The 19,396-nt window shown below is 40.7% G+C and overlaps 1 protein-coding gene across 2 annotated transcripts in view; it reads right to left on the bottom strand.

The window, feature by feature from the left end:
* The window catches only part of LOC126284632 (Fanconi anemia group D2 protein), a 199,848-nt gene that overhangs the window by 77,380 nt on the left and 103,072 nt on the right, over positions 1–19,396 (bottom strand). For both annotated transcript variants that reach the window (XM_049983707.1, XM_049983708.1), the window contains exons 15-16: positions 13,140–13,398; positions 682–830 (exon numbers count right to left, since the gene is read on the bottom strand). In XM_049983707.1, the coding sequence (XP_049839664.1) occupies positions 682–830; positions 13,140–13,398 (408 nt within the window). The remainder of the gene's footprint in view (positions 1–681; positions 831–13,139; positions 13,399–19,396) is intronic.

Here is a 19,396-nt window from a genome sequence, read left to right as displayed (position 1 = left end):
AGTGGGTTACAGATGACATGTTTGAAAGCAAGAGACATTGTCACGTTCTCATGTCAGCATAGAAATGCAATCCAATATGTATCCAGATAAAAACAGCTGTTTCTCCAGTCCCACGATATCCACAACCTCGGAAATTGCAACCTACTCAGAAGAAACAGCCAAATATTTATGACAATGAAGATATAAATTTCACTTATCTGCTATTAGGATTGTGATTAAAAATAGTGACAACATTAGTAAGTAAACAACATACAAAAGAAAACTGTGTGCAAATTAATGGAAACCATTTCTTTTCATATATTTTATTAATCCTTGTATTATCAAAATCTAGACAAACAATAAATGGCATAATTTAAAATAGGTATAATGTTAACTTTTTTGGCAGATATTTCAACTCAGTAAAACAGTTGGTAATTTTGCTTGGTCAGAATATGTTAAAAGAAAATTTTTCTCAAGAAGCCTCTTGAAAAAAAAAAAAGGGGTGTTGTCTTATAATTAGGGTAATCTTATACTCGAGTAAATAAGGTAATCTTTATGTAACACTAACTTATTTTTTCTGCAAACTTTTTGTCAAAGCACACTATCTAATGTTTCTAACAAGCAAATTCGTGCATTTGCCACTGAAGAGGGTGTTAAGAAAATGATGCCATAAAACAATTCAGAATACAATTAAAATATTACCCATCACGAGCTGGCTTTTTGCTCATTTGAGCAACAGGCTGTGTGGCATAGAACTGGCATGGCGGAGGTTCATAGCCCTCTGGAGCTCTTAACATCAGCATAGCCAAGCGATGTTCCAGATCAACCACCTGACGCAAGCGCACCATGACCTGTTGTAGACAAACTGATTTCAGAGCAATAATTATTCCTGCATTATTTCTAATGACACTATTTTTGTAATATAACAATTATAACAATGGGAAATCCAGGATGGAATAATGACAATATTATGATTTGTGCTCACAGTCCTTCCTTGGCAGCCAGACAGTGCTCTCGTGTGTGTGTGTGTGTGTGTGTGTGTGTGTGTGTGTGTGTGTGTGTGTGTGTAAGAAGGCCTTTTTGGCCAAAAGCTGCTACTCACACCCAAACCTCCAGATGTCAGAAACTCAGATCGCTACCAAACATTGCATGTTGATAGAGTATCAACCAAACCACCAATTTAGTTCCTGTTGTGTGCTGAACATGCGTAAATGGTAATTAAAAGGAATACCATAACTATGGAGAATACGAAAAGCGTATCTGTGAGCAACTGATTTGATCTCGCATAGGTGAGTTGGTGCAACATCAGATCATTGTACCAAAGGTTCTGTGTTCAAACCCCACTGATTACAAGTTTTATGAACTGTTTACACACGAAACTGTTACATGGGAGAAAATTTTCCTGACATGTAAAAGGATTTTTCAGAGTTTGTAGTAGTGTTATTATGGCAGTCTGCTTTCGCTTCATTACTTTAAAGTAGGAAACCTATAGAGTATATTTTTTATATACCTGTCCTTCTGAACACCACACCTATCCATACAAATGTACCTAAAGGTTTTCTATTTTTAACAATTAAAATATTACCCATCACGAGCGAAAGCACACTGCCGAAGGAACACTGCTGCAAACTACAAAAAGTTCTTTCACATGTCAGGAAAATGTTCTCCCATATAACAGTTTCATGCATGAACAATTTTAAAAAAATGTAATCAGTGGGCTTTGAACACAGGACCTTTGGTACAATACTCTGATGCTCTACCAAGTCACCTACGCAAGATCTTCAAGTAAATTGCTTACAGATATGCTTTTCCTATGCTTCGTAGTTCTGATGTTGCTTTTGATTCCTGTTTAGGCATATTCTACTGGATGACAGCAGACAACATGAATTAAATCTATGTTTTGGTTGATACTATATCTACATACAACATGTGGTACTGATCTGTGTGTCTGACATCTGGAGGTTTGGGTGTCTGCATTTCTGCTATATGGTGAGTAGCAATCCTCCCTTTTCATAATATTGTCATTATTCTGCCCTGGATTTTCCATTATTTTGTTTTTGTGGTGTATATTGATGCTGCAGGGTTCAATTTTAGCACTGCAGAGTAAAAGGCATCATGAAACCAGTTAAACGCAAATTCTGTACAATTTACACAATTATTCATTCATATTTATGTATATAAACTGACTTCCAGTATTTCTTTTGTGTCAGAGTAAAATCACATGATCAGATGAATTCATATCATATATATATATAAACACACACACAGAATTACGAGCTTTCGCAACTGGCAGTTGCTTCGTCAGGAAAGAGGGAAGGAGAGGGAAAAATGAAAGGATGTGGGTTTTAAGGGAGAGGGTAAGGAGTCATTCCAATCCCGGGAGCGGAAAGACTTCTCTTAGGGGAAAAAAAGGACAGGTGTACACTCGCACACACACACCCACACACATATCCATCCGCACATACACAGACACAAGCAGACATATTTAAAGGCAAAGAGTAAGGGCAGAGATGTCAGTCGAGGCGGAAGTACAGAGGCAAAGAAGTTGTTGAAAGACAGGTGAGGTATGAGCGGCGGCAACTTGAAATTAGCGGAGGTTGAGGCCTGGCGGATATCGAGAAGAGAGGATATACTGAAGGGCGAGTTCCCATCTCCGGAGTTCGGATAGGTTGGTGTTGGTGGGAAGTATCCAGATAACTCGGACGGTGTAACACTGTGCCAAGATGTGCTGGCCGTGCATCAAGGCATGTTTAGCCACAGTGTGATCCTCATTACCAACAAACACTGTCTGCCTGTGTCCATTCATGCGAATGGACAGTCTGTTGCTGGTCATTCCCACATAGAAAGCGTCACAGTGCAGGCAGGTCAGTTGGTAAATCACGTGGGTGCTTTCACATGTGGCTCTCCCTTTGATCGTGTACACCTTCCGGGTTACAGGACTGGAGTAGGTGGTGGTGGGAGGGTGCATAGGACAGGTTTTACACCGGGGGCGGTTGCAAGAGTAGGAGCCAGAGGGTAGGGAAGGTGATTTGGGGATTTCATGGGGATGAACCAAGAGGTTACGAAGGTTAGGTGGACGGCGGAAAGACACTCTTGGTGGAGTGGGGAGGATTTCATGAAGGATGGATCTCATTTCGGGGCAGGATTTTAGGAAGTTGTATCCCTGCTGGAGAGCCACATTCAAGGTCTGATCCAGTCCCGGGAAGTATTCTGTCACAAGTGGGGCGCTTTTGGGGTTCTTCTGTGAGAGGTTCTGGGTTTGAGGGGATGAGGAAGTGGCTCTGGTTATCTGCTTCTGTACCAGGTTGGGAGGGTAGTTGCGGGATGCGAAAGCTGTTTTCAGGTTGTTGGTGTAATGGTCGAGGGATTCAGGACTGGAGCAGATTCGTTTGCCACGAAGGCCTAGGCTGTAGGGAAGGGACCGTTTGATATGGAATGGGTGGCAGCTGTCATAATGGAGGTACTGTTGCTTGTTGGTGGGTTTGATGTGGACGGATGTGTGCAGCTGGCCATTGGACAGATGGAGGTCAACGTCTAGGAAAGTGGCATGGGATTTGGAGTAGGACCAGGTGAATCTGACGGAACCAAAGGAGTTGAGGTTGGAGAGGAAATTCTGGAATTGTTCTTCACTGTGAGTCCAGATCATGAAGATGTCATCAATAAATCTGTACCAAACTTTGGGTTGGCAGGCTTGGGTAACCAAGAAGGCTTCGTCTAAGCGGCCCATAAATAGGTTGGCATACGAGGGGGCCATCCTGGTACCCATGGCTGTTCCCTTTAATTGTTGGTATGTCTGGCCTTCAAAAGTGAAGAAGTTGTGGGTCAGGATGAAGCTGGCTAAGGTGACGAGGAAAGAGGTTTTAGGTAGGGTGGCAGGTGATCGGCGTGAAAGGAAGTGCTCCATTGCAGCGAGGCCCTGGACGTGCGGGATATTTGTGTATAGGGAAGTGGCATCAATGGTTACAAGGATGGTTTCCGGGGGTAACAGACTGGGTACGGATTCCAGGCGTTCGAGAAAGTGGTTGGTGTCTTTGATGAAGGATGGGAGACTGCATGTAATGGGTTGAAGGTGTTGATCTATGTAGGCAGATATACGTTCTGTGGGGGCTTGGTAACCAGCTACAATGGGGCGGCCAGGATGTTTGGGTTTGTGAATTTTAGGAAGTAGGTAGAAGGGAGGGGTGCGAGGTGTCGGTGGGGTGAGGAGTTTGATGGAGTCAGGTGAAAGGTTTTGTAGTGGGCCTAAGGTTCTGAGGATTCCTTGAAGCTCCACCTGGACATCAGGAATGGGATTACCTCGGCAAACTTTGTATGTAGAGTTGTCTGAAAGCTGACGCAGTCCCTCAGCCACATACTCCCGACGATCAAGTACCACGGTTGTGGAACCCTTGTCAGCCGGAAGAATGATGATGGATCGGTCAGCTTTCAGATCACGGATAGACTGGGATTCGGCTGTGGTGATGTTGGGAGTAGGATTAAGGTTTTTCAAGAAAGATTGAGAGGCAAGGCTGGAAGTGAGAAATTCCTGGAAGGTTTGGAGAGGGTGATTTTGAGGAAGAGGAGGTGGGTCCCGCTGTGATGGAGGACGGAACTGTTGCAGGCAGGGTTCAATTTGGATAGTGTCTTGGGGAGTTGGATCATTAGGAGTGGGATCAGGATTGTTTTTCTTCGTGGCAAAGTGATATTTCCAGCAGAGACTACGAGTGTAGGCTTTCTCAGAAAATTACCTAGAACAGATTGTTCAGGAGCCCATCCATAATGGAAATCTGTTAGATCTGGTAGCAAAATACAAACCTCACCTTTTTGATGATGTCCACATAAATTCTGGTATAAGCAGGAACCTGAAAATTTCCCATTTCATGATAAATGCCACTATAGATGTGACTCCTGCCTCAAAATGTGAAAACCTGAAATTATCTAACAGACACTATTTCAAAGCAAACTGTATCTAGATAAACTATTGTATCAGACAGTTTGTAACAGCTTTATTATCAGCACGTAACTCTAGAAAACATAACCAACTTTTGGCTACCTGTATTGCAAATCATCTAAAGAAGCCAATATGGAAAAATAATGTGTTAATAATATGTTTGCAAAATAAAAAGGGCAGCATGCAATGATGTATCAGTGTGATCGATGTTCTGGTGCCACGCTAATTATGGGGCGGCTGAATGGCCTGTATAAAATACTTGCAACACAGTACTTAGTCATGGGACCTAGAGCCTTAGAACAAAGAAACACATATGTTCATCTGCTCTAAAAATAAAAAATTGGCATAATGCACACACATTTAAGATGGCAGTTGGGCCAGGATGACCTTGTTTACGATGGACGGAAGGTTCCAAATGATTGGAAAAGAGCACAGGTAGTCCCAGTCCTCAAGAAGGGTCGTCGAGCAAATGCGCAAAACTATAGACCTATATCTCTGACGTCGATCTGTTGTAGAATTTTAGAACATGTTTTTTGCTCGAGTATCATGTCATTTTTGGAAACCCAGAATCTATTCTGTAGGAATCAACATGGATTCCGGAAACAGCGATCGTGTGAGACCCAACTCGCTTTATTTGTTCATGAGACCCAGAAAATATTAGATACAGGCTCCCAGGTAGATGCTATTTTTCTTGACTTCCGGAAGGCGTTCGATACAGTTCCGCACTGTCGCCTGATAAACAAAGTAAGAGCCTACGGAATATCAGACCAGCTGTGTGGCTGGATTGAAGAGTTTTTAGCAAACAGAACAAAGCATGTTGTTATCAATGGAGAGACGTCTACAGACGTTAAAGTAACGTCTGGTGTGCCACAGGGGAGTGTTATGGGACCATTGCTTTCCACAATATATATAAATGACCTAGTAGATAGTGTCGGAAGTTCCATGCGGCTTTTCGCGGATGATGCTGTAGTATACAGAGAAGTTGCAGCATTAGAAAATTGTAGCGAAATGCAGGAAGATCTGCAGCGGATAGGATCTTGGTGCAAGGAGTGGCAACTCACCCTTAACATAGACAAATGTAATGTATTGCGAATACACAGAAAGAAGGATCCTTTATTGTATGATTATATGATAGCGGAACAAACACTGGTAGCAGTTACTTCTGTAAAATATCTGGGAGTATGCGTGAGGAACAATTTGAAGTGGAATGATCATATAAAATTAATTGTTGGTAAGGCGGGAGAGTCCTTAGAAAATGTAGTCCATCAACAAAGAAGGTGGCTTACAAAACACTCGTTCGACCGATACTTGAGTATTGCTCATCAGTGTGGGATCTGCACCAGATCGGGTTGACGGAGTAGATAGAGAAGATCCAAAAAAGATCAGTGTGTTTCGTCACAGGGTTATTTGGTAACCGTAATAGCGTTACAGAGATGTTTAACAAACTCAAGTGGCAAACTCTGCAAGAGAGGCACTCTGCATCGCGGTGTAGCTTGCTCACCAGGTTTCGAGAGGGTGCGTTTCTGGATGAGGTATCGAATATATTGCTTCCCCCTACTTATACCTCCCGATGAGATCATGGATGTAAAATTAGAGAGATTAGAGCGCGCACGGAGGTTTTCAGACAGTCTTTCTTCCCGCGAACCATACGAGACTGGAACAGGAAAGAGAGGTAATGACAGTGGCACGTAAAGTGCCCTCCGCCACACACCGCTGGGTGGCTTGCTGAGTATAAATGTAGATGTAGATGTAGACACTGTTAATCTCAACAATTATTTGCACAGTAGCTGTTACCAAATGCTTTCTTCTTTGTGATACTCATTGTTTTCTTTTCTTATTTTGAAATGAATGAAGATATTAATCCTGCTGCATCACGGAGTTCAATTACAACCTTCACAACACCAGAAGGAATCAGTGATCATCCCTGTGGCCTTGTGCCAGTGCTGCTTTCAAAGAAAAACAGAACCAGTGTGAAGGCCAGCTGCCCTACGAGATGGAGGCAGCACTTTGTTTCCCCACACCATTCCTCAACTCCCTGATGAGCATATTTTCAGTTTGTTTACAATTGGAACTGACTGCCAGTTTATAGTGTCTGCAGTGTAACGACTTGAAAACGAAACCTTTCAATGTATTTTGACTGTGCCAAAATTCTTCCCCTAATGTGAAAATAGTTATTTTTAGTTTTATTTCCATATGAAATGCCTTGTCAGTGCTATCAGTGTCATTGTCAAAAATATGGACCACACAGCTATGAATCTCCACAGAAAGGTTAAAATTTATATTCTGCAGATATTTTAATGGTCAAATTGGGTGGGAAGAGAAAAAGAATGCCATGAAACCTATTAAATCAAGACAGCACTAAAGTCACTGGTGGGAAAATTCTGCTGCTTCTCAATAGAAACAATGTGTTGGAAGCTTAAACAGTGCCAGAGGAAGAAAACAGGCCAAAATCATTTTGGGAAAAACTACAGAAGTTTTTGAAAAAGAAAACATTCCAGTCAAAAAGCTCATCTATCACCAGAAAGTTATTTCAACATATTAAGTCTTTGCCTGAAGGCAAATAGTGTGAGAACCTTATAAATTTGTTCATGTAACCATTTACAAAGAAACATACAGATATGATTTTAGCCAACAATAGATGTGAATTTGCAAAAAACAGATGCTACATTTTCAGATCTCTAGGTATCAGTGACTAAGATTTTTTCAGCACCAATTATTAGGAGTATGTAGTACTATTGCTCAGTGCTAGAAGACTCATTCACCAAGCACTCAATAGAAAGGTACCTAATAGAACAGTTCATGACAGGAAGGACTCTTCACAGTATACAATCACTATAAACAAACTTCTAAAAAAAATGTAGACTAATGCATAATAGGTGTAAAACAAAACATAGTACTGTAGCTAGGGAGATGCTTAATGAAACACATTTGGTTGTCATGAGGGCAATGCATGAGGCCATCAGTGACTATATTAACACAATACTGTCATACGATCTATCACAAAACCCATAGCAATTCTGGTCATATTTAAAGGCTGTTAATGGTATGTAAGTTAGTGACCAGACACTCATGGTTGAGATGTGAAATGAAACTGAGGAAAGCAAAGCAAAATCAGAAAGGGTGAACTCTGTTTTCAAATGTCCCACTACAAAAGAAACCCCTGGAGTATTTCCCCAATTTAATTCTTGTACAACTGAGAAGATGAGGGAAATAAATATTAGTGTCAGCAGTATTGAGAAGCAGCTGAAATCACCGACATGAACGAAGGTCCAGGGCCTGTTGGAACCCTTATTATATTGTATACTCCATTTACAGATGAGTTAGCCTTCTTTTAACTGTAATTTACCCACTATATATATATATATATATATATATATATATATATATATATATATATATATATATATATATATATATATATATATATATATAAAAACTGTGTCAAGTAGTTGGGAGGGAGCACAAGTCACACCCACCCAGGAAAAGGATAGTAGAATTTTCCACAAAACTACCATCCAGTAGCCTTGACATCCATTTGTTGTAGAACCTTAGAAAATATTCTAACCTCTTAGCAACAAATAATCCTGAGTTAATAGCGAGCATCAAAACGGATAAAGGGATTAGTGAGCACAGGGTTGTCGTAGTGAGATTGAATATTGTAACCCCCCAAAACCTCCAAAAATAAATGAAAAATATACCTATTCAAAAAAGCAGGTAAAAATTCACTTGACGCCTTCCTGAGAGACAATTTCCATTTCTTCCAAATTAACAATATAAGCGTAGACCAGAAGTGGCTTGAATTCATAGAAATAGTATTGACAGCAATTGAGAGATTAATACCAAATAAATTAGCAAATGACAGAGCTGATCCTCCTTGGTACACAAAACAGGTTATAGCATTGTTGCAGAAACAATGAAACAACCATGACAAATTTAAACAGATGCAAAATCCCCGAGATTGGCGATCTTTTACAGAAGCTCGAAATTTAGCATGGACTTCAATGCGAGATGCTTCTAACAGTTTCCACAACAAAATTTTGTCTCCAAACCTGGCAGAAAATCCAAAGTATGCTAGCAGCAAGACACAATCAACACCCTCTCTGAGCGATTGTAGTGGAGATATTATCGAAGACAGCGCTGCCAAAGCAGAGATACTAAACACAGCCTTTCGAAATGCCTTTACAAAAGAAAACTAAGTAAATATTCCAGAATTTGAATCAAGAACTGCTGCCAACATGAGTAACATAAAAGTAAATATTCTCAGAGTAGTGAAGCCAACATGAGTAACATAAAAGTAAATATCCTCGGAGTAGTGAAGCAACTTCAATCATTTAATAAAAACAAGTCTCCTAGTCCAGACTGTATACCAATTAGGTTCCTTTCAGAGTATGCTGATGCAATAGCTCCATACTTAACAATCATATACAACCATTCACTCAACGAAAGATCTATCCCAAAGACTGGAAAGTTGTACAGGTCACACCAATAATCAAGAAAGGTAGTAGGAGTAATCCACTGAATTACAGGCCCATATCATTAACATCGATATGCAGCAACATTTTAGAACATAAATTTTGTTCAAACATTATGAATTACCTTGAAGAAAATAGTCTACTGACACACAGTCAACATGAATATAGAAAACATCATTCTTGTGAAACTCAACTAGCTCTTTACTCGCATGAAGTGTTGAGTGCTATTGACAAGGGATTTCAAATTGACTCCATATTTCTGGATTTCGGAAGGCTTTTGACACTGTACCACACAAGCAGCTTGTAGTGAAATTGTGTGCTTATGGAATATTGTCTCAGTTATGCGACTGGATTCATGATTCTCTGTCAGAGAGGTCACAGTTCACAGTAACTGACGGAAAGTCATCAAGTAAAACAAAAGTGATTTCTGGCATTCCCCAAGGTAGTGTTCCTTATATAATTGTTGGGTTCAAATAAATGATGATGTAAATAAAATAGAAAGAAACTTCCACATAAATGAATAAAACACACAAACACACACACAGAATTTCGAGCTTTCGCAACCGGCGGCTGCTTCGTCAGGAAAGAGGGAAGGAAAAGGAAAGATGAAAGGATGTGGGTTTTAAGGGAGAGGGTAAGGAGTCATTCCAATGCCGGGAGCGGAAAGACTTACCTTAGGGGGAAAAAAGGATAGGTATATACTCTCTCGCGTGCGCGCGCACACACACACACACACACACACACACACACACACACACACACACACACACACACATCCATCCATCCATACATACATACATACATACATACACAGACACAAGCAGACATATTTTAAGGCCTTTAAATATGTCTGCTTGTGTTTGTGTATGTATGGATGGATATATATATGTGTGTGTGTGTGTGTGTGTGTGTGTGTGTGTGTGTGCATGCGTGCGAGAGTATATACCTATCCTTTTTTCCCCCTAAGGTAAGTCTTTCTGCACATGAGTGCTAAAAAGAATCCATTAAACTGCAGTTACAATAAATCAGTCAAATCCTAAGGCCATAAATTCAACTAAATACCTAGGAATTACAGTTACGACAACTTTAACTGAAAGGCACTCATAGAAAATTTTGTGGGGAAGGCTAACCAAAGACTGCATTGTATTGACAGAACACTTATAAAATGCAAAAGATCCACTCAGGAGACTGCCTACACTATGCCTGCCTGTCCTCTTTCAGGATACTGTTGCACAGTGTTGGAGCCTTACCTGATAGGATTGACGGAGTACATCGAAAAGTTCAAAGTAGTGCAGAATGTTTTGTATTATTGCGAAATTGGGGAGAGAGAATCACTCAAATGATACAGGTTTTGGAATGGACATCATTAAAGCAAACGTGTTTCTAGTTGCGGCGGAACTTTCTCATGAAATTCCAATCACCAGCTTTCTTCTCCGAATGAGAAAATATTTTATTGACACAGATCGGCATACGGAGAAATGACCATCATGATAAAATAAGCGAAATCAGAGCTCATACGGAAAGATATAGGTGTTCAGTCTTTCCCTGCCCTATTTGAGACTGAAACAATAGAGTATTGTGAAGGTGATTCGATGAACACTCTGCCAGGCACTTAAAGGTGATTTGCACAGTACCCACATAGATGTAAAGTATCTCGAACAGAATGACCTGCTCGTGAACCTGAATGTATTCTGAAAATATCGAATATGTGAAACCCAACCCTTGTGTAATGTCTTCAAATGCTGTGTCTGGCAGTCTCTAGCCCCTGCACGCCCCACCAGACAGTGCTCTTCTTCCCCTCCCCCACACATACCCTGCTATCCCTTCCCCTCTCCTGCCCCACTTCATATTGCCATTATTCATGCAACAGTTGCATTCTATCAGAGTTGCCAGTGGTAGTAATTTTGTGTGTGTGTGTGTGTGTGTGTGTGTGTGTAAGCGCATGCGGGTGAGCATGTTTGCTGAAGAAGGCTTTGGCCAAAAAATTATAATGTTTAACAGACTTCTCATTGTGTCTACCTGCAATTCAATGGGTCATCTTTACAGTGAGCAGCACTCTATCCTTTTCCTAATACTGTTGATATTCCAACTAAAGCTTCTCTCACACAACATCCTGAAAAACATGGATCAATGAAGCCAGATAGACACAGCACTTCTTGATTTCCTAACGCATTTGACTCAGTACAATACCTTCACTTATTGTCAAAAGTGTGATGGAATGGGGTAACAAGGGAAATTTTTGACTGGATAGAGGATTTCTTGATACGGAGGATGCAGCATGTTATCTTGGATGGAGAGTCACTGACAGATCTAGTAGTAATTTCAGGTGTGCCCCAAGGAAGCGTGTTTGGACCCTGGCTTGCAGACAATATAATAGCAATCTCAGACTTTTCATAGATGATGCATTTCACAAAATGAAAAACAAAAACAAATATGTGTATCCTTTGACTAAATTATCAATGAGCCACAATTGTAATTGGTCAACTCATACAAATACAAATGGTTCAAATGGCTCTGAGCACTATGGGACTTAACAACTGTGGTCATCAGTCCCTTAGAACTACTTAAACCTAACTAACCTAAGGACATCACACACATCCATGCCCGAGGCAGGATTCGAACCTGCGACCATAGTGGTCACGCGGTTCCAGACTGAAGCGCCTAGAACCGCACGGCCACACCGGCCAGCCATACAAATACATGAATGTAACTTTTTTTTTTTTTTTTTTTTTTGGGATATGAAATGGAATGACTGCATTGGATCAGTTGTCAATAAAGCAGGTGACAGACTTTGGCTCATTGGTTGAATATAAAGAAATTCAATTAGTATACAAAGAAGATTGCTTACAGAATGCTAGTGCAACCCATCCTAGATACTGCTCAAGTATGTGGGATCAATGCCAAATAGGACTAATGGGGAATATAGAGAAGGGCAGCACAAATGGTCACAGGTTAGTTTGAGGTGTGAGCAAATGTCACAGGGACACAGCAGAAATTGCACTGGCAGACATCTGAAGATGTGAAGCAAACTCTGAAGAAAGCCTACTTATAAAGATTCATGAACCAGCCTTAAAAAATGAATGTAGCAATATACAACTAACCAAACAATGGAAAACACAGGATGGAATAATGAAAATACTATAAAAGGGTATATTGGAGATGTGGAGTCGCAGACAGGCATGACAAAGACTGCTAAACAAATAAGCTTTTGGCCACAAGGCCTCCTTCTGAAGTACACGAAATACACACACACACACACACACACACACACACACACACACACACAAACATTGTCTCTGGCTGCTGAGGGCAGATGTTGGCAGCCATATGAGCTGTGTTTGCGTGAATGCAAGAGTGTGTGTTGTCTACTTCAGAAGAAGTCGTTTTGGTTGAAAACTTACTTGTTTAGCAGTCTTTCTGTTGTGCCTGTCTGTGACTCAACATCTTCCCAGTACAGAAAACAACATGCCTTGACCCCCCTTCCATAGCATACACATTTCTCACATTTTTTTCAATTAAATACAGATGTGATGTGATAACCTGGTGTGCGGCCTATAATATTGAAACCCGTAAAACTTATGATGACTGACAGGTAACACCCAAACGACTGCACAGTTCTAGCTTCTATGAAATTCCATTAAGCGTAAATGTGCAACAGACTCTTCATCTGTCTGAAGAGGCTGAACAAAGCTTGAATATTGACTCTGAATTTACATTACAAACGTGTTAATATGAAACAAAATTTCTCAATGACTTACCTTCTCTTTCAAAAGAGCACTCTTTTGAAGCACAAAAGCATTTATCAGCTCCCTAAACCAATTAATACAGTAGAAAAGAGAATCGAGTATCACTTGCTTCTGGTCAGGTTCCATGAACCTGAAATCGTCCTCATCTTCATATTCTGGCATGACGACACCACACACAAGCAAAGCATCAATTTCATCCAGTACACCTGAGCAAGTCAGCATCTTGATGAGCCGTAAGAGTCGTAGATATGAATTTAAGATTACCAGATTCCTTAAGACAAGAAAGTTATTATCACTTTTAATAAAGCTATGCCACTGACAGAATTAAAATATCATGAAATTTGTCAACAAGAATGCTCTCATACTATACAATGTGCATTACATCTAGTTACACATTCAGTGGTTCACATAAAAATGCATCTGCATGAGCAGATAATGAGACAGGTTGCCAGTCGTCTTTAACATTGTCTAATAAACCACATTTAATATACTTTAAAACTAGTCAGTTTTGTCTTGCAACAGATGTAATTACAAGCATTTGCCATTATGCAATATATATTGAGAACAGGTTGGTGTGAGAATTAACAGGGTGACAACTTTACTTCACCAAAAGATTTCCCTGAGAGCACAAGTTTTTCCAGGCTGAAATTTTAAATCTCCCTGAACCAATTTATGTTGTATGTGAGTCTACTGACTGGTTTGATGCGGCCCGCCACAAATTCCTTTCCTGTGCTAACCTCTTCATCTCAGAAAAGCACTTGCAACCTACATCCTCAATTATTTGCTTGACATATTCCAATCTCTGTCTTCCTCTACAGTTTTTCCCTCTACAGCTCCCTCTAGTACCATGGAAGTCATTCCCTCATGACTTAGCAGATGTCCTACCATCCTGTCCCTTCTCCTTATCAGTGTTTTCCACATATTCCTTTCCTCTCCGATTCTGTGTAGAACCTCCTCATTCCTTACCTTATCAGTCCACCAAATTTTCAACATTCGTCTATAGCACCACATCTCAAATGCTTCGATTCTCTTCTGTTCCGGCTTTCCCACAGTCGATGTTTCACTACCATACAATGCTGTACTCCAGACGTACATCCTCAGAAATTTCTTCCTCAAATTAAGACCGGTATTTGATATTAGTAGACTTCTCTTGGCCAGAAATGCCTTTTTTGCCATAGCGAGTCTGCTTTTGATGTCCTCCTGGCTCCGTCCGTCATTGGTTATTTTACCGCCTAGGTAGCAGAATTCCTTAACTTCATTGACTTCGTGACCATCAATCCTGATGTTAGGTTTCTCGCTGTTCACATTTCTACTACTTCTCATTACCTTCGTCTTTCTCCAATTTACTCTCAAACCATATTGTGTATTCATTAGACTGTTCATTCCGTTCAGCAGATCATTTAATTCTTCTTCACTTTCACACAGGATAGCAATGTCATCAGCGAATCGTATCATTGATATCCTTTCACCTTGTATTTTAATTCCACTCCTGAACCTTTCTTTTATTTCCATCATTGCTTCCTCGATGTACAGATTGAAGAGTAGGGGCCAAAGGCTACAGCCTTGTCTTACACCCTTCTTAATACGAGCACTTCGTTCTTGATCGTCCACTCTTATTATTCCCTCTTGGCTGTTGTACATATTGTATATGACCCGTCTCTCCCTACAGTTTATCCCTACTTTTTTCAGAATCTCGAACAGCTTGCACCATTTTAAATTGTCGAACGCTTTTTCCAGGTCGACAAATCCTATAAACGTGTCTTGATTTTTCTTTAGCCTTGCTTCCATTATTGGCGGTAACATCAGAATTGCCTCTCTCGTCCCTTTACTTTTCCTAAAGCCAAACTGATCGTCACCTAGCGCATTCTCAATTTTCTTTTCCATTCTTCTGTATATTATTCTTGTAAGCAGCTTCGATGCGTGACCTGTTAAGCTGACTGTGCGATAATTCTCGCACTTGTCAGCTCTTGCCATCTTCGGAATTGTGTGGATGATGCTCTTCTGAAAGTCAGATGGTATGTCGCCAGACTCATATATTCTACACACCAACTTGAATAGAAGTTTTGTTGCCACTTCCCCTAATGATTTTAGAAATTCTGATGGAATGTTATCTATCCCTTCTGCCTTATTTGACCGTAAGTCCTCCAAAGCTCTTTTAAATTCCGATTCTAATACTGGATCCCCTATCTCTTCTAAATCGACTCCTGTTTCTTCTTCTATCACATCAGACAAATCTTCACCCTCATAGAGGCTTTCAATGTATTCTTTCCACCTATCTGCTCTCTCCTCTGCATTTAACAGTGGAATTCCCATTGCACTCTTAATGTTACCACCGTTGCTTTTAATGTCACCAAAGGTTGTTTTGAATTCCCTGTATGCTGAGTCTGTCCTTCCGACAATCATATCTTTTTCGATGTCTTCACATTTTTCCTGCAGCCATTCCATCTTAGCTTCCCTGCACTTCCTATTTATTTCATTCCTCAGCGACTTGTATTTCTGTATTCCTGATTTTCCCGGAACATGTTTGTACTTCCTCCTTTCAACAATCAACTAAAGTATTTCTTCTGTCACCCATGGTTTCTTCGCAGCTACCTTCTTTGTACCTATGTTTTCCTTCCCAACTTCTGTGATGGCCCTTTTTAGAGATGTCCATTCCTCTTCAACTGTGCTGCCTACTGCGCTATTCCTTATTGCTGTATCTATAGAGTTAGAAAACTTCAAACGTATCTCGTCATTCCTTAGAACTTCCGTATCCCACTTCTTTGCGTATTGATTCTTCCTGACTAATGTCTTGAACTTCAGCCTACTCTTCATCACTACTATATTGTGATCTGAGTCTATATCTGCTCCTGGGTACGCCTTACAATCCAGTATCTGATTTCGGAATCTCTGTCTGACCATGATGTAATCTAATTGAAATCTTCCCCTATCTCCCAGTCTTTTCCAAGTACACCTCCTCCTCTCGTGATTCTTGAACAGGGTATTCGCTATTACTAGCTGAAACTTGTTACAGAACTCAATTAGTCTTTCTCCTCTTTCATTCCTTGTCCCAAGCCCATATTCGCCTGTAACCTTTTCTTCTACTCCTCCCCCTACAACAGCATTCCAGTCGCCCATGACTATCAGATTTTCGTCTCCCTTTACATACTGCATTACCCTTTCAATATCCTCATACACTTTTTCTATCTGTTCATCTTCAGCTTGTGACATCGGCATGTATACCTGAACTATCGTTGTCAGTGTTGGTCTGCTGTTGATTCTGGTTAGAACAACCCGGTCACTCAACTGTTCACAGTAACACACCCTCTGCCCTACCTTCTTATTCATAACGAATCCTACACCTGTTATGCCATTTTCTGCTGCTGTTGATATTACCCGATACTCATCTGACCAGAAATCCTTGTCTTCCTTCCACTTCACTTAACTGACCGCTACTATATCTAGATTGAGCCTTTGCATTTCCCTTTTCAGATTTTCTAGTTTCCCTACCACGTTCAAGCTTCTGACATTCCACGCCCCGACTCATAGAATGTTATCCTTTCATTGATTATTCAATCTTTTTCTCATGGTAATCTCCCCCTTGGCAGTCCCCTCCCAGAGATCCGAATGGGGGACTATTCCGGAATCTTTTGCCAATGGAGAGATCGTCATGACACTTCTTCAACTACAGGCCACATGTCCTGTGGATACACGTTATGTGTCTTTAATGCACTGGTTTCCATTGCCTTCTGCATCCTCATGTTGTTGATCATTGCTGATTCTTCCGCCTTTAGGGGCAATTTCCCACCCCTACGACAAGAGAGTGCCCTGAACCTCTATCCGCTCCTCCGCCCTCTTTGACAAGGCCGTTGGAAGTCTTCGGCTGCCAATGCTGATTATTTATCAAAATTTAGGCAATGGCGGGGATCGAACCCGGGACCGAAGACGTTTTGATTATGAATCAAAGACGCTACCCCTAGACCACAGGTACTGATGATTTTGTTGTTGTTTAAGCAATAATGTTAAATTGTAATACCTTGTAACACATAAGCTTCATTCACACACAGAAAACTCAGCCTACATATAAAGGCTGTTTGACTGCTACAGGTGAGTGGGGTGAGCAGAGGATAATGAAAGGAGCAAATAATGGTAATGAAACATAAGCGCATAAACTGATGTTTTCCCCAATTCGGTGTATTACAACCAGAGGAACACAACTACAAATAGGCACTTGTGGCTAAACACTTTAAAACAAGTGTTCCACACACTCACAATTTATGTGAAGGCTTCTGTATGTCTCCTTACTGATACCTATAAATGTTCAATAACCCCAGATGTATTCTGAAAGCACAGAAATCTATTCGCAATGCATTCCCAGAGCTCATCAATACTATCAACAACATATCAAAGGTTTTAAATAATCATACATAGGAAAATCCAATGGATTCAAATCGGGGGACGTGAGAGGCCACAGTATTGGCAAGACATAACTGATATACTTGTTGTGAAATACAAAACTTTCCCAGCATACAGACTGTGTATGTATAAAATTTCAGGAGAACTGTCAAATGTCTGTAACTTGCTGGTATGATATTTTGGCACAGACTCTTAGAGCCATCTTCAGGTGAATACTGATGAGCAAAACATTGAGCTCCGCTATTTAAGTTCCTGCCAGTACACACGTGGTGTCCTATCTGGCCTTCGCATGCATTGCTTGAGCGCACGTCCTTTTGTGATAAGTCTATGAACTGCTCTGCATGCCCTCCTTGGTGAGAGCTCATATCTTTGATACGAAAATAATAATACATAGTAAGATTGCAGGATGACACTGATTACGCAAAGCACGAAGCTTTTCTATAACTGGGTTCCATACGGAATTTAACTGGAAACCACAGTTTTGATTCATAAGGGGTTCAGATAGTCATTTCCTGTCATTCATTGATGACTGAGCTCAAAAAGTTTCACTTATGGGCTAGCATTTTTTTATACATGTCATTGAATGGCCGACAGGACTACAGTGATCAGCAGCAGTGGACGTATTTGCTTAGAGAAGGTAAGTACGCGATCCTGCACAGTGAGCATTGCATGCCCTGTACAAGATTTGGCGCATGCGCATGGAATTCTGTAAACATTTGCTTCGAACAATTCTAAATCATCTTTAACAGATCCCAAAAGCACTGACATTTTGGAAGGAAGCTGAAACATTACTTTAACTTTATGTCTTCTTAATTTTCTGCCTATTTTAGCTGAAACATACGTAATTTGCGGTAGACAAGCAGTCATTTTGTAGGCCTCATCCTCTTGTTATGTTGCTTGTACATCTGTAGCAGTCTCTGCACTTGTTGAGATGAATACCTGTAGGCTGCAGGTGTCCCAGGTCCATTTGCTAGCTATCGGCATCTGAGATGGTATAGGCTTAGTGGATCAAGGTCTTTAGGATCCCAATCATTTGTGCAGGATGATGGCAACAAGTAGATTGTAAATAAAGGTCAGTACAAGCGGCCTTTCAATACACTGAATGCCCAATTGTGCCCTCACAATTTACTACTGAGGTGGAGAAAGACAGCTGCTTGCGGTTTTCAGACATCTTGGTGAACAGGTCTCACGCAGGTGCTCATGGGACCTAGTAAAGACTCTGCTTTCTTGTTTTCTTCAATGGGAAAACTTTCCATGATTAAATTGTGCTGCCCCCCATGTACTGCTATTGGTATGCCCAAACCTGAACTGTTGGCCATTTCTTCATATGAAAATGTATGTGGAGCCATGCCAACCACTTCAAATGTTACTCACGCACACAGCATTTGCTGTTCACTGTGGGAACTGGTACCTAGAACATACGGTTGTTTATGCTGCTCAAATACTGATGGCCCAACCCAAAACTTGAGCTGTGATTGGTTGCTTCAAGGTCATTCTTCCTAGCCGACCAATGAATGTAACGTACTCAACTAACTGACAGCAACATGCCAAGAGTGAAGTTGCAACATACACGTAGCCTTAGATATTAACAGTATTGTAACGTGGGTGTGATTGCACTCATGCATATGTTTATTATGATTATTTGCTTGTTTCATTTCCTCTGCTAACTTCTTTGATTTGTACCTAAATTAGTCACACACCTAATATAACTTGCACTATTTCTTCATTTGGGCTTGTTAAACTTTGTCTAGTGTTAATACAGACTCTGGTATTGACTCATTGAGGTAACCACAAATAAGGGTGTCTGCAAAAATTTACCGAGGAGGAGGAAATTTTCGTAATTGCCATTCATAAGAGTAATACAGTTTCTGAAA

This window comes from Schistocerca gregaria, chromosome 8 (assembly GCF_023897955.1).
Source record: "Schistocerca gregaria isolate iqSchGreg1 chromosome 8, iqSchGreg1.2, whole genome shotgun sequence".
Lineage (NCBI taxonomy): Eukaryota > Metazoa > Arthropoda > Insecta > Orthoptera > Acrididae > Schistocerca > Schistocerca gregaria.
Note: the sequence above shows the minus strand (reverse complement) of the source record. Positions and strands in the feature narration are given on the sequence as shown.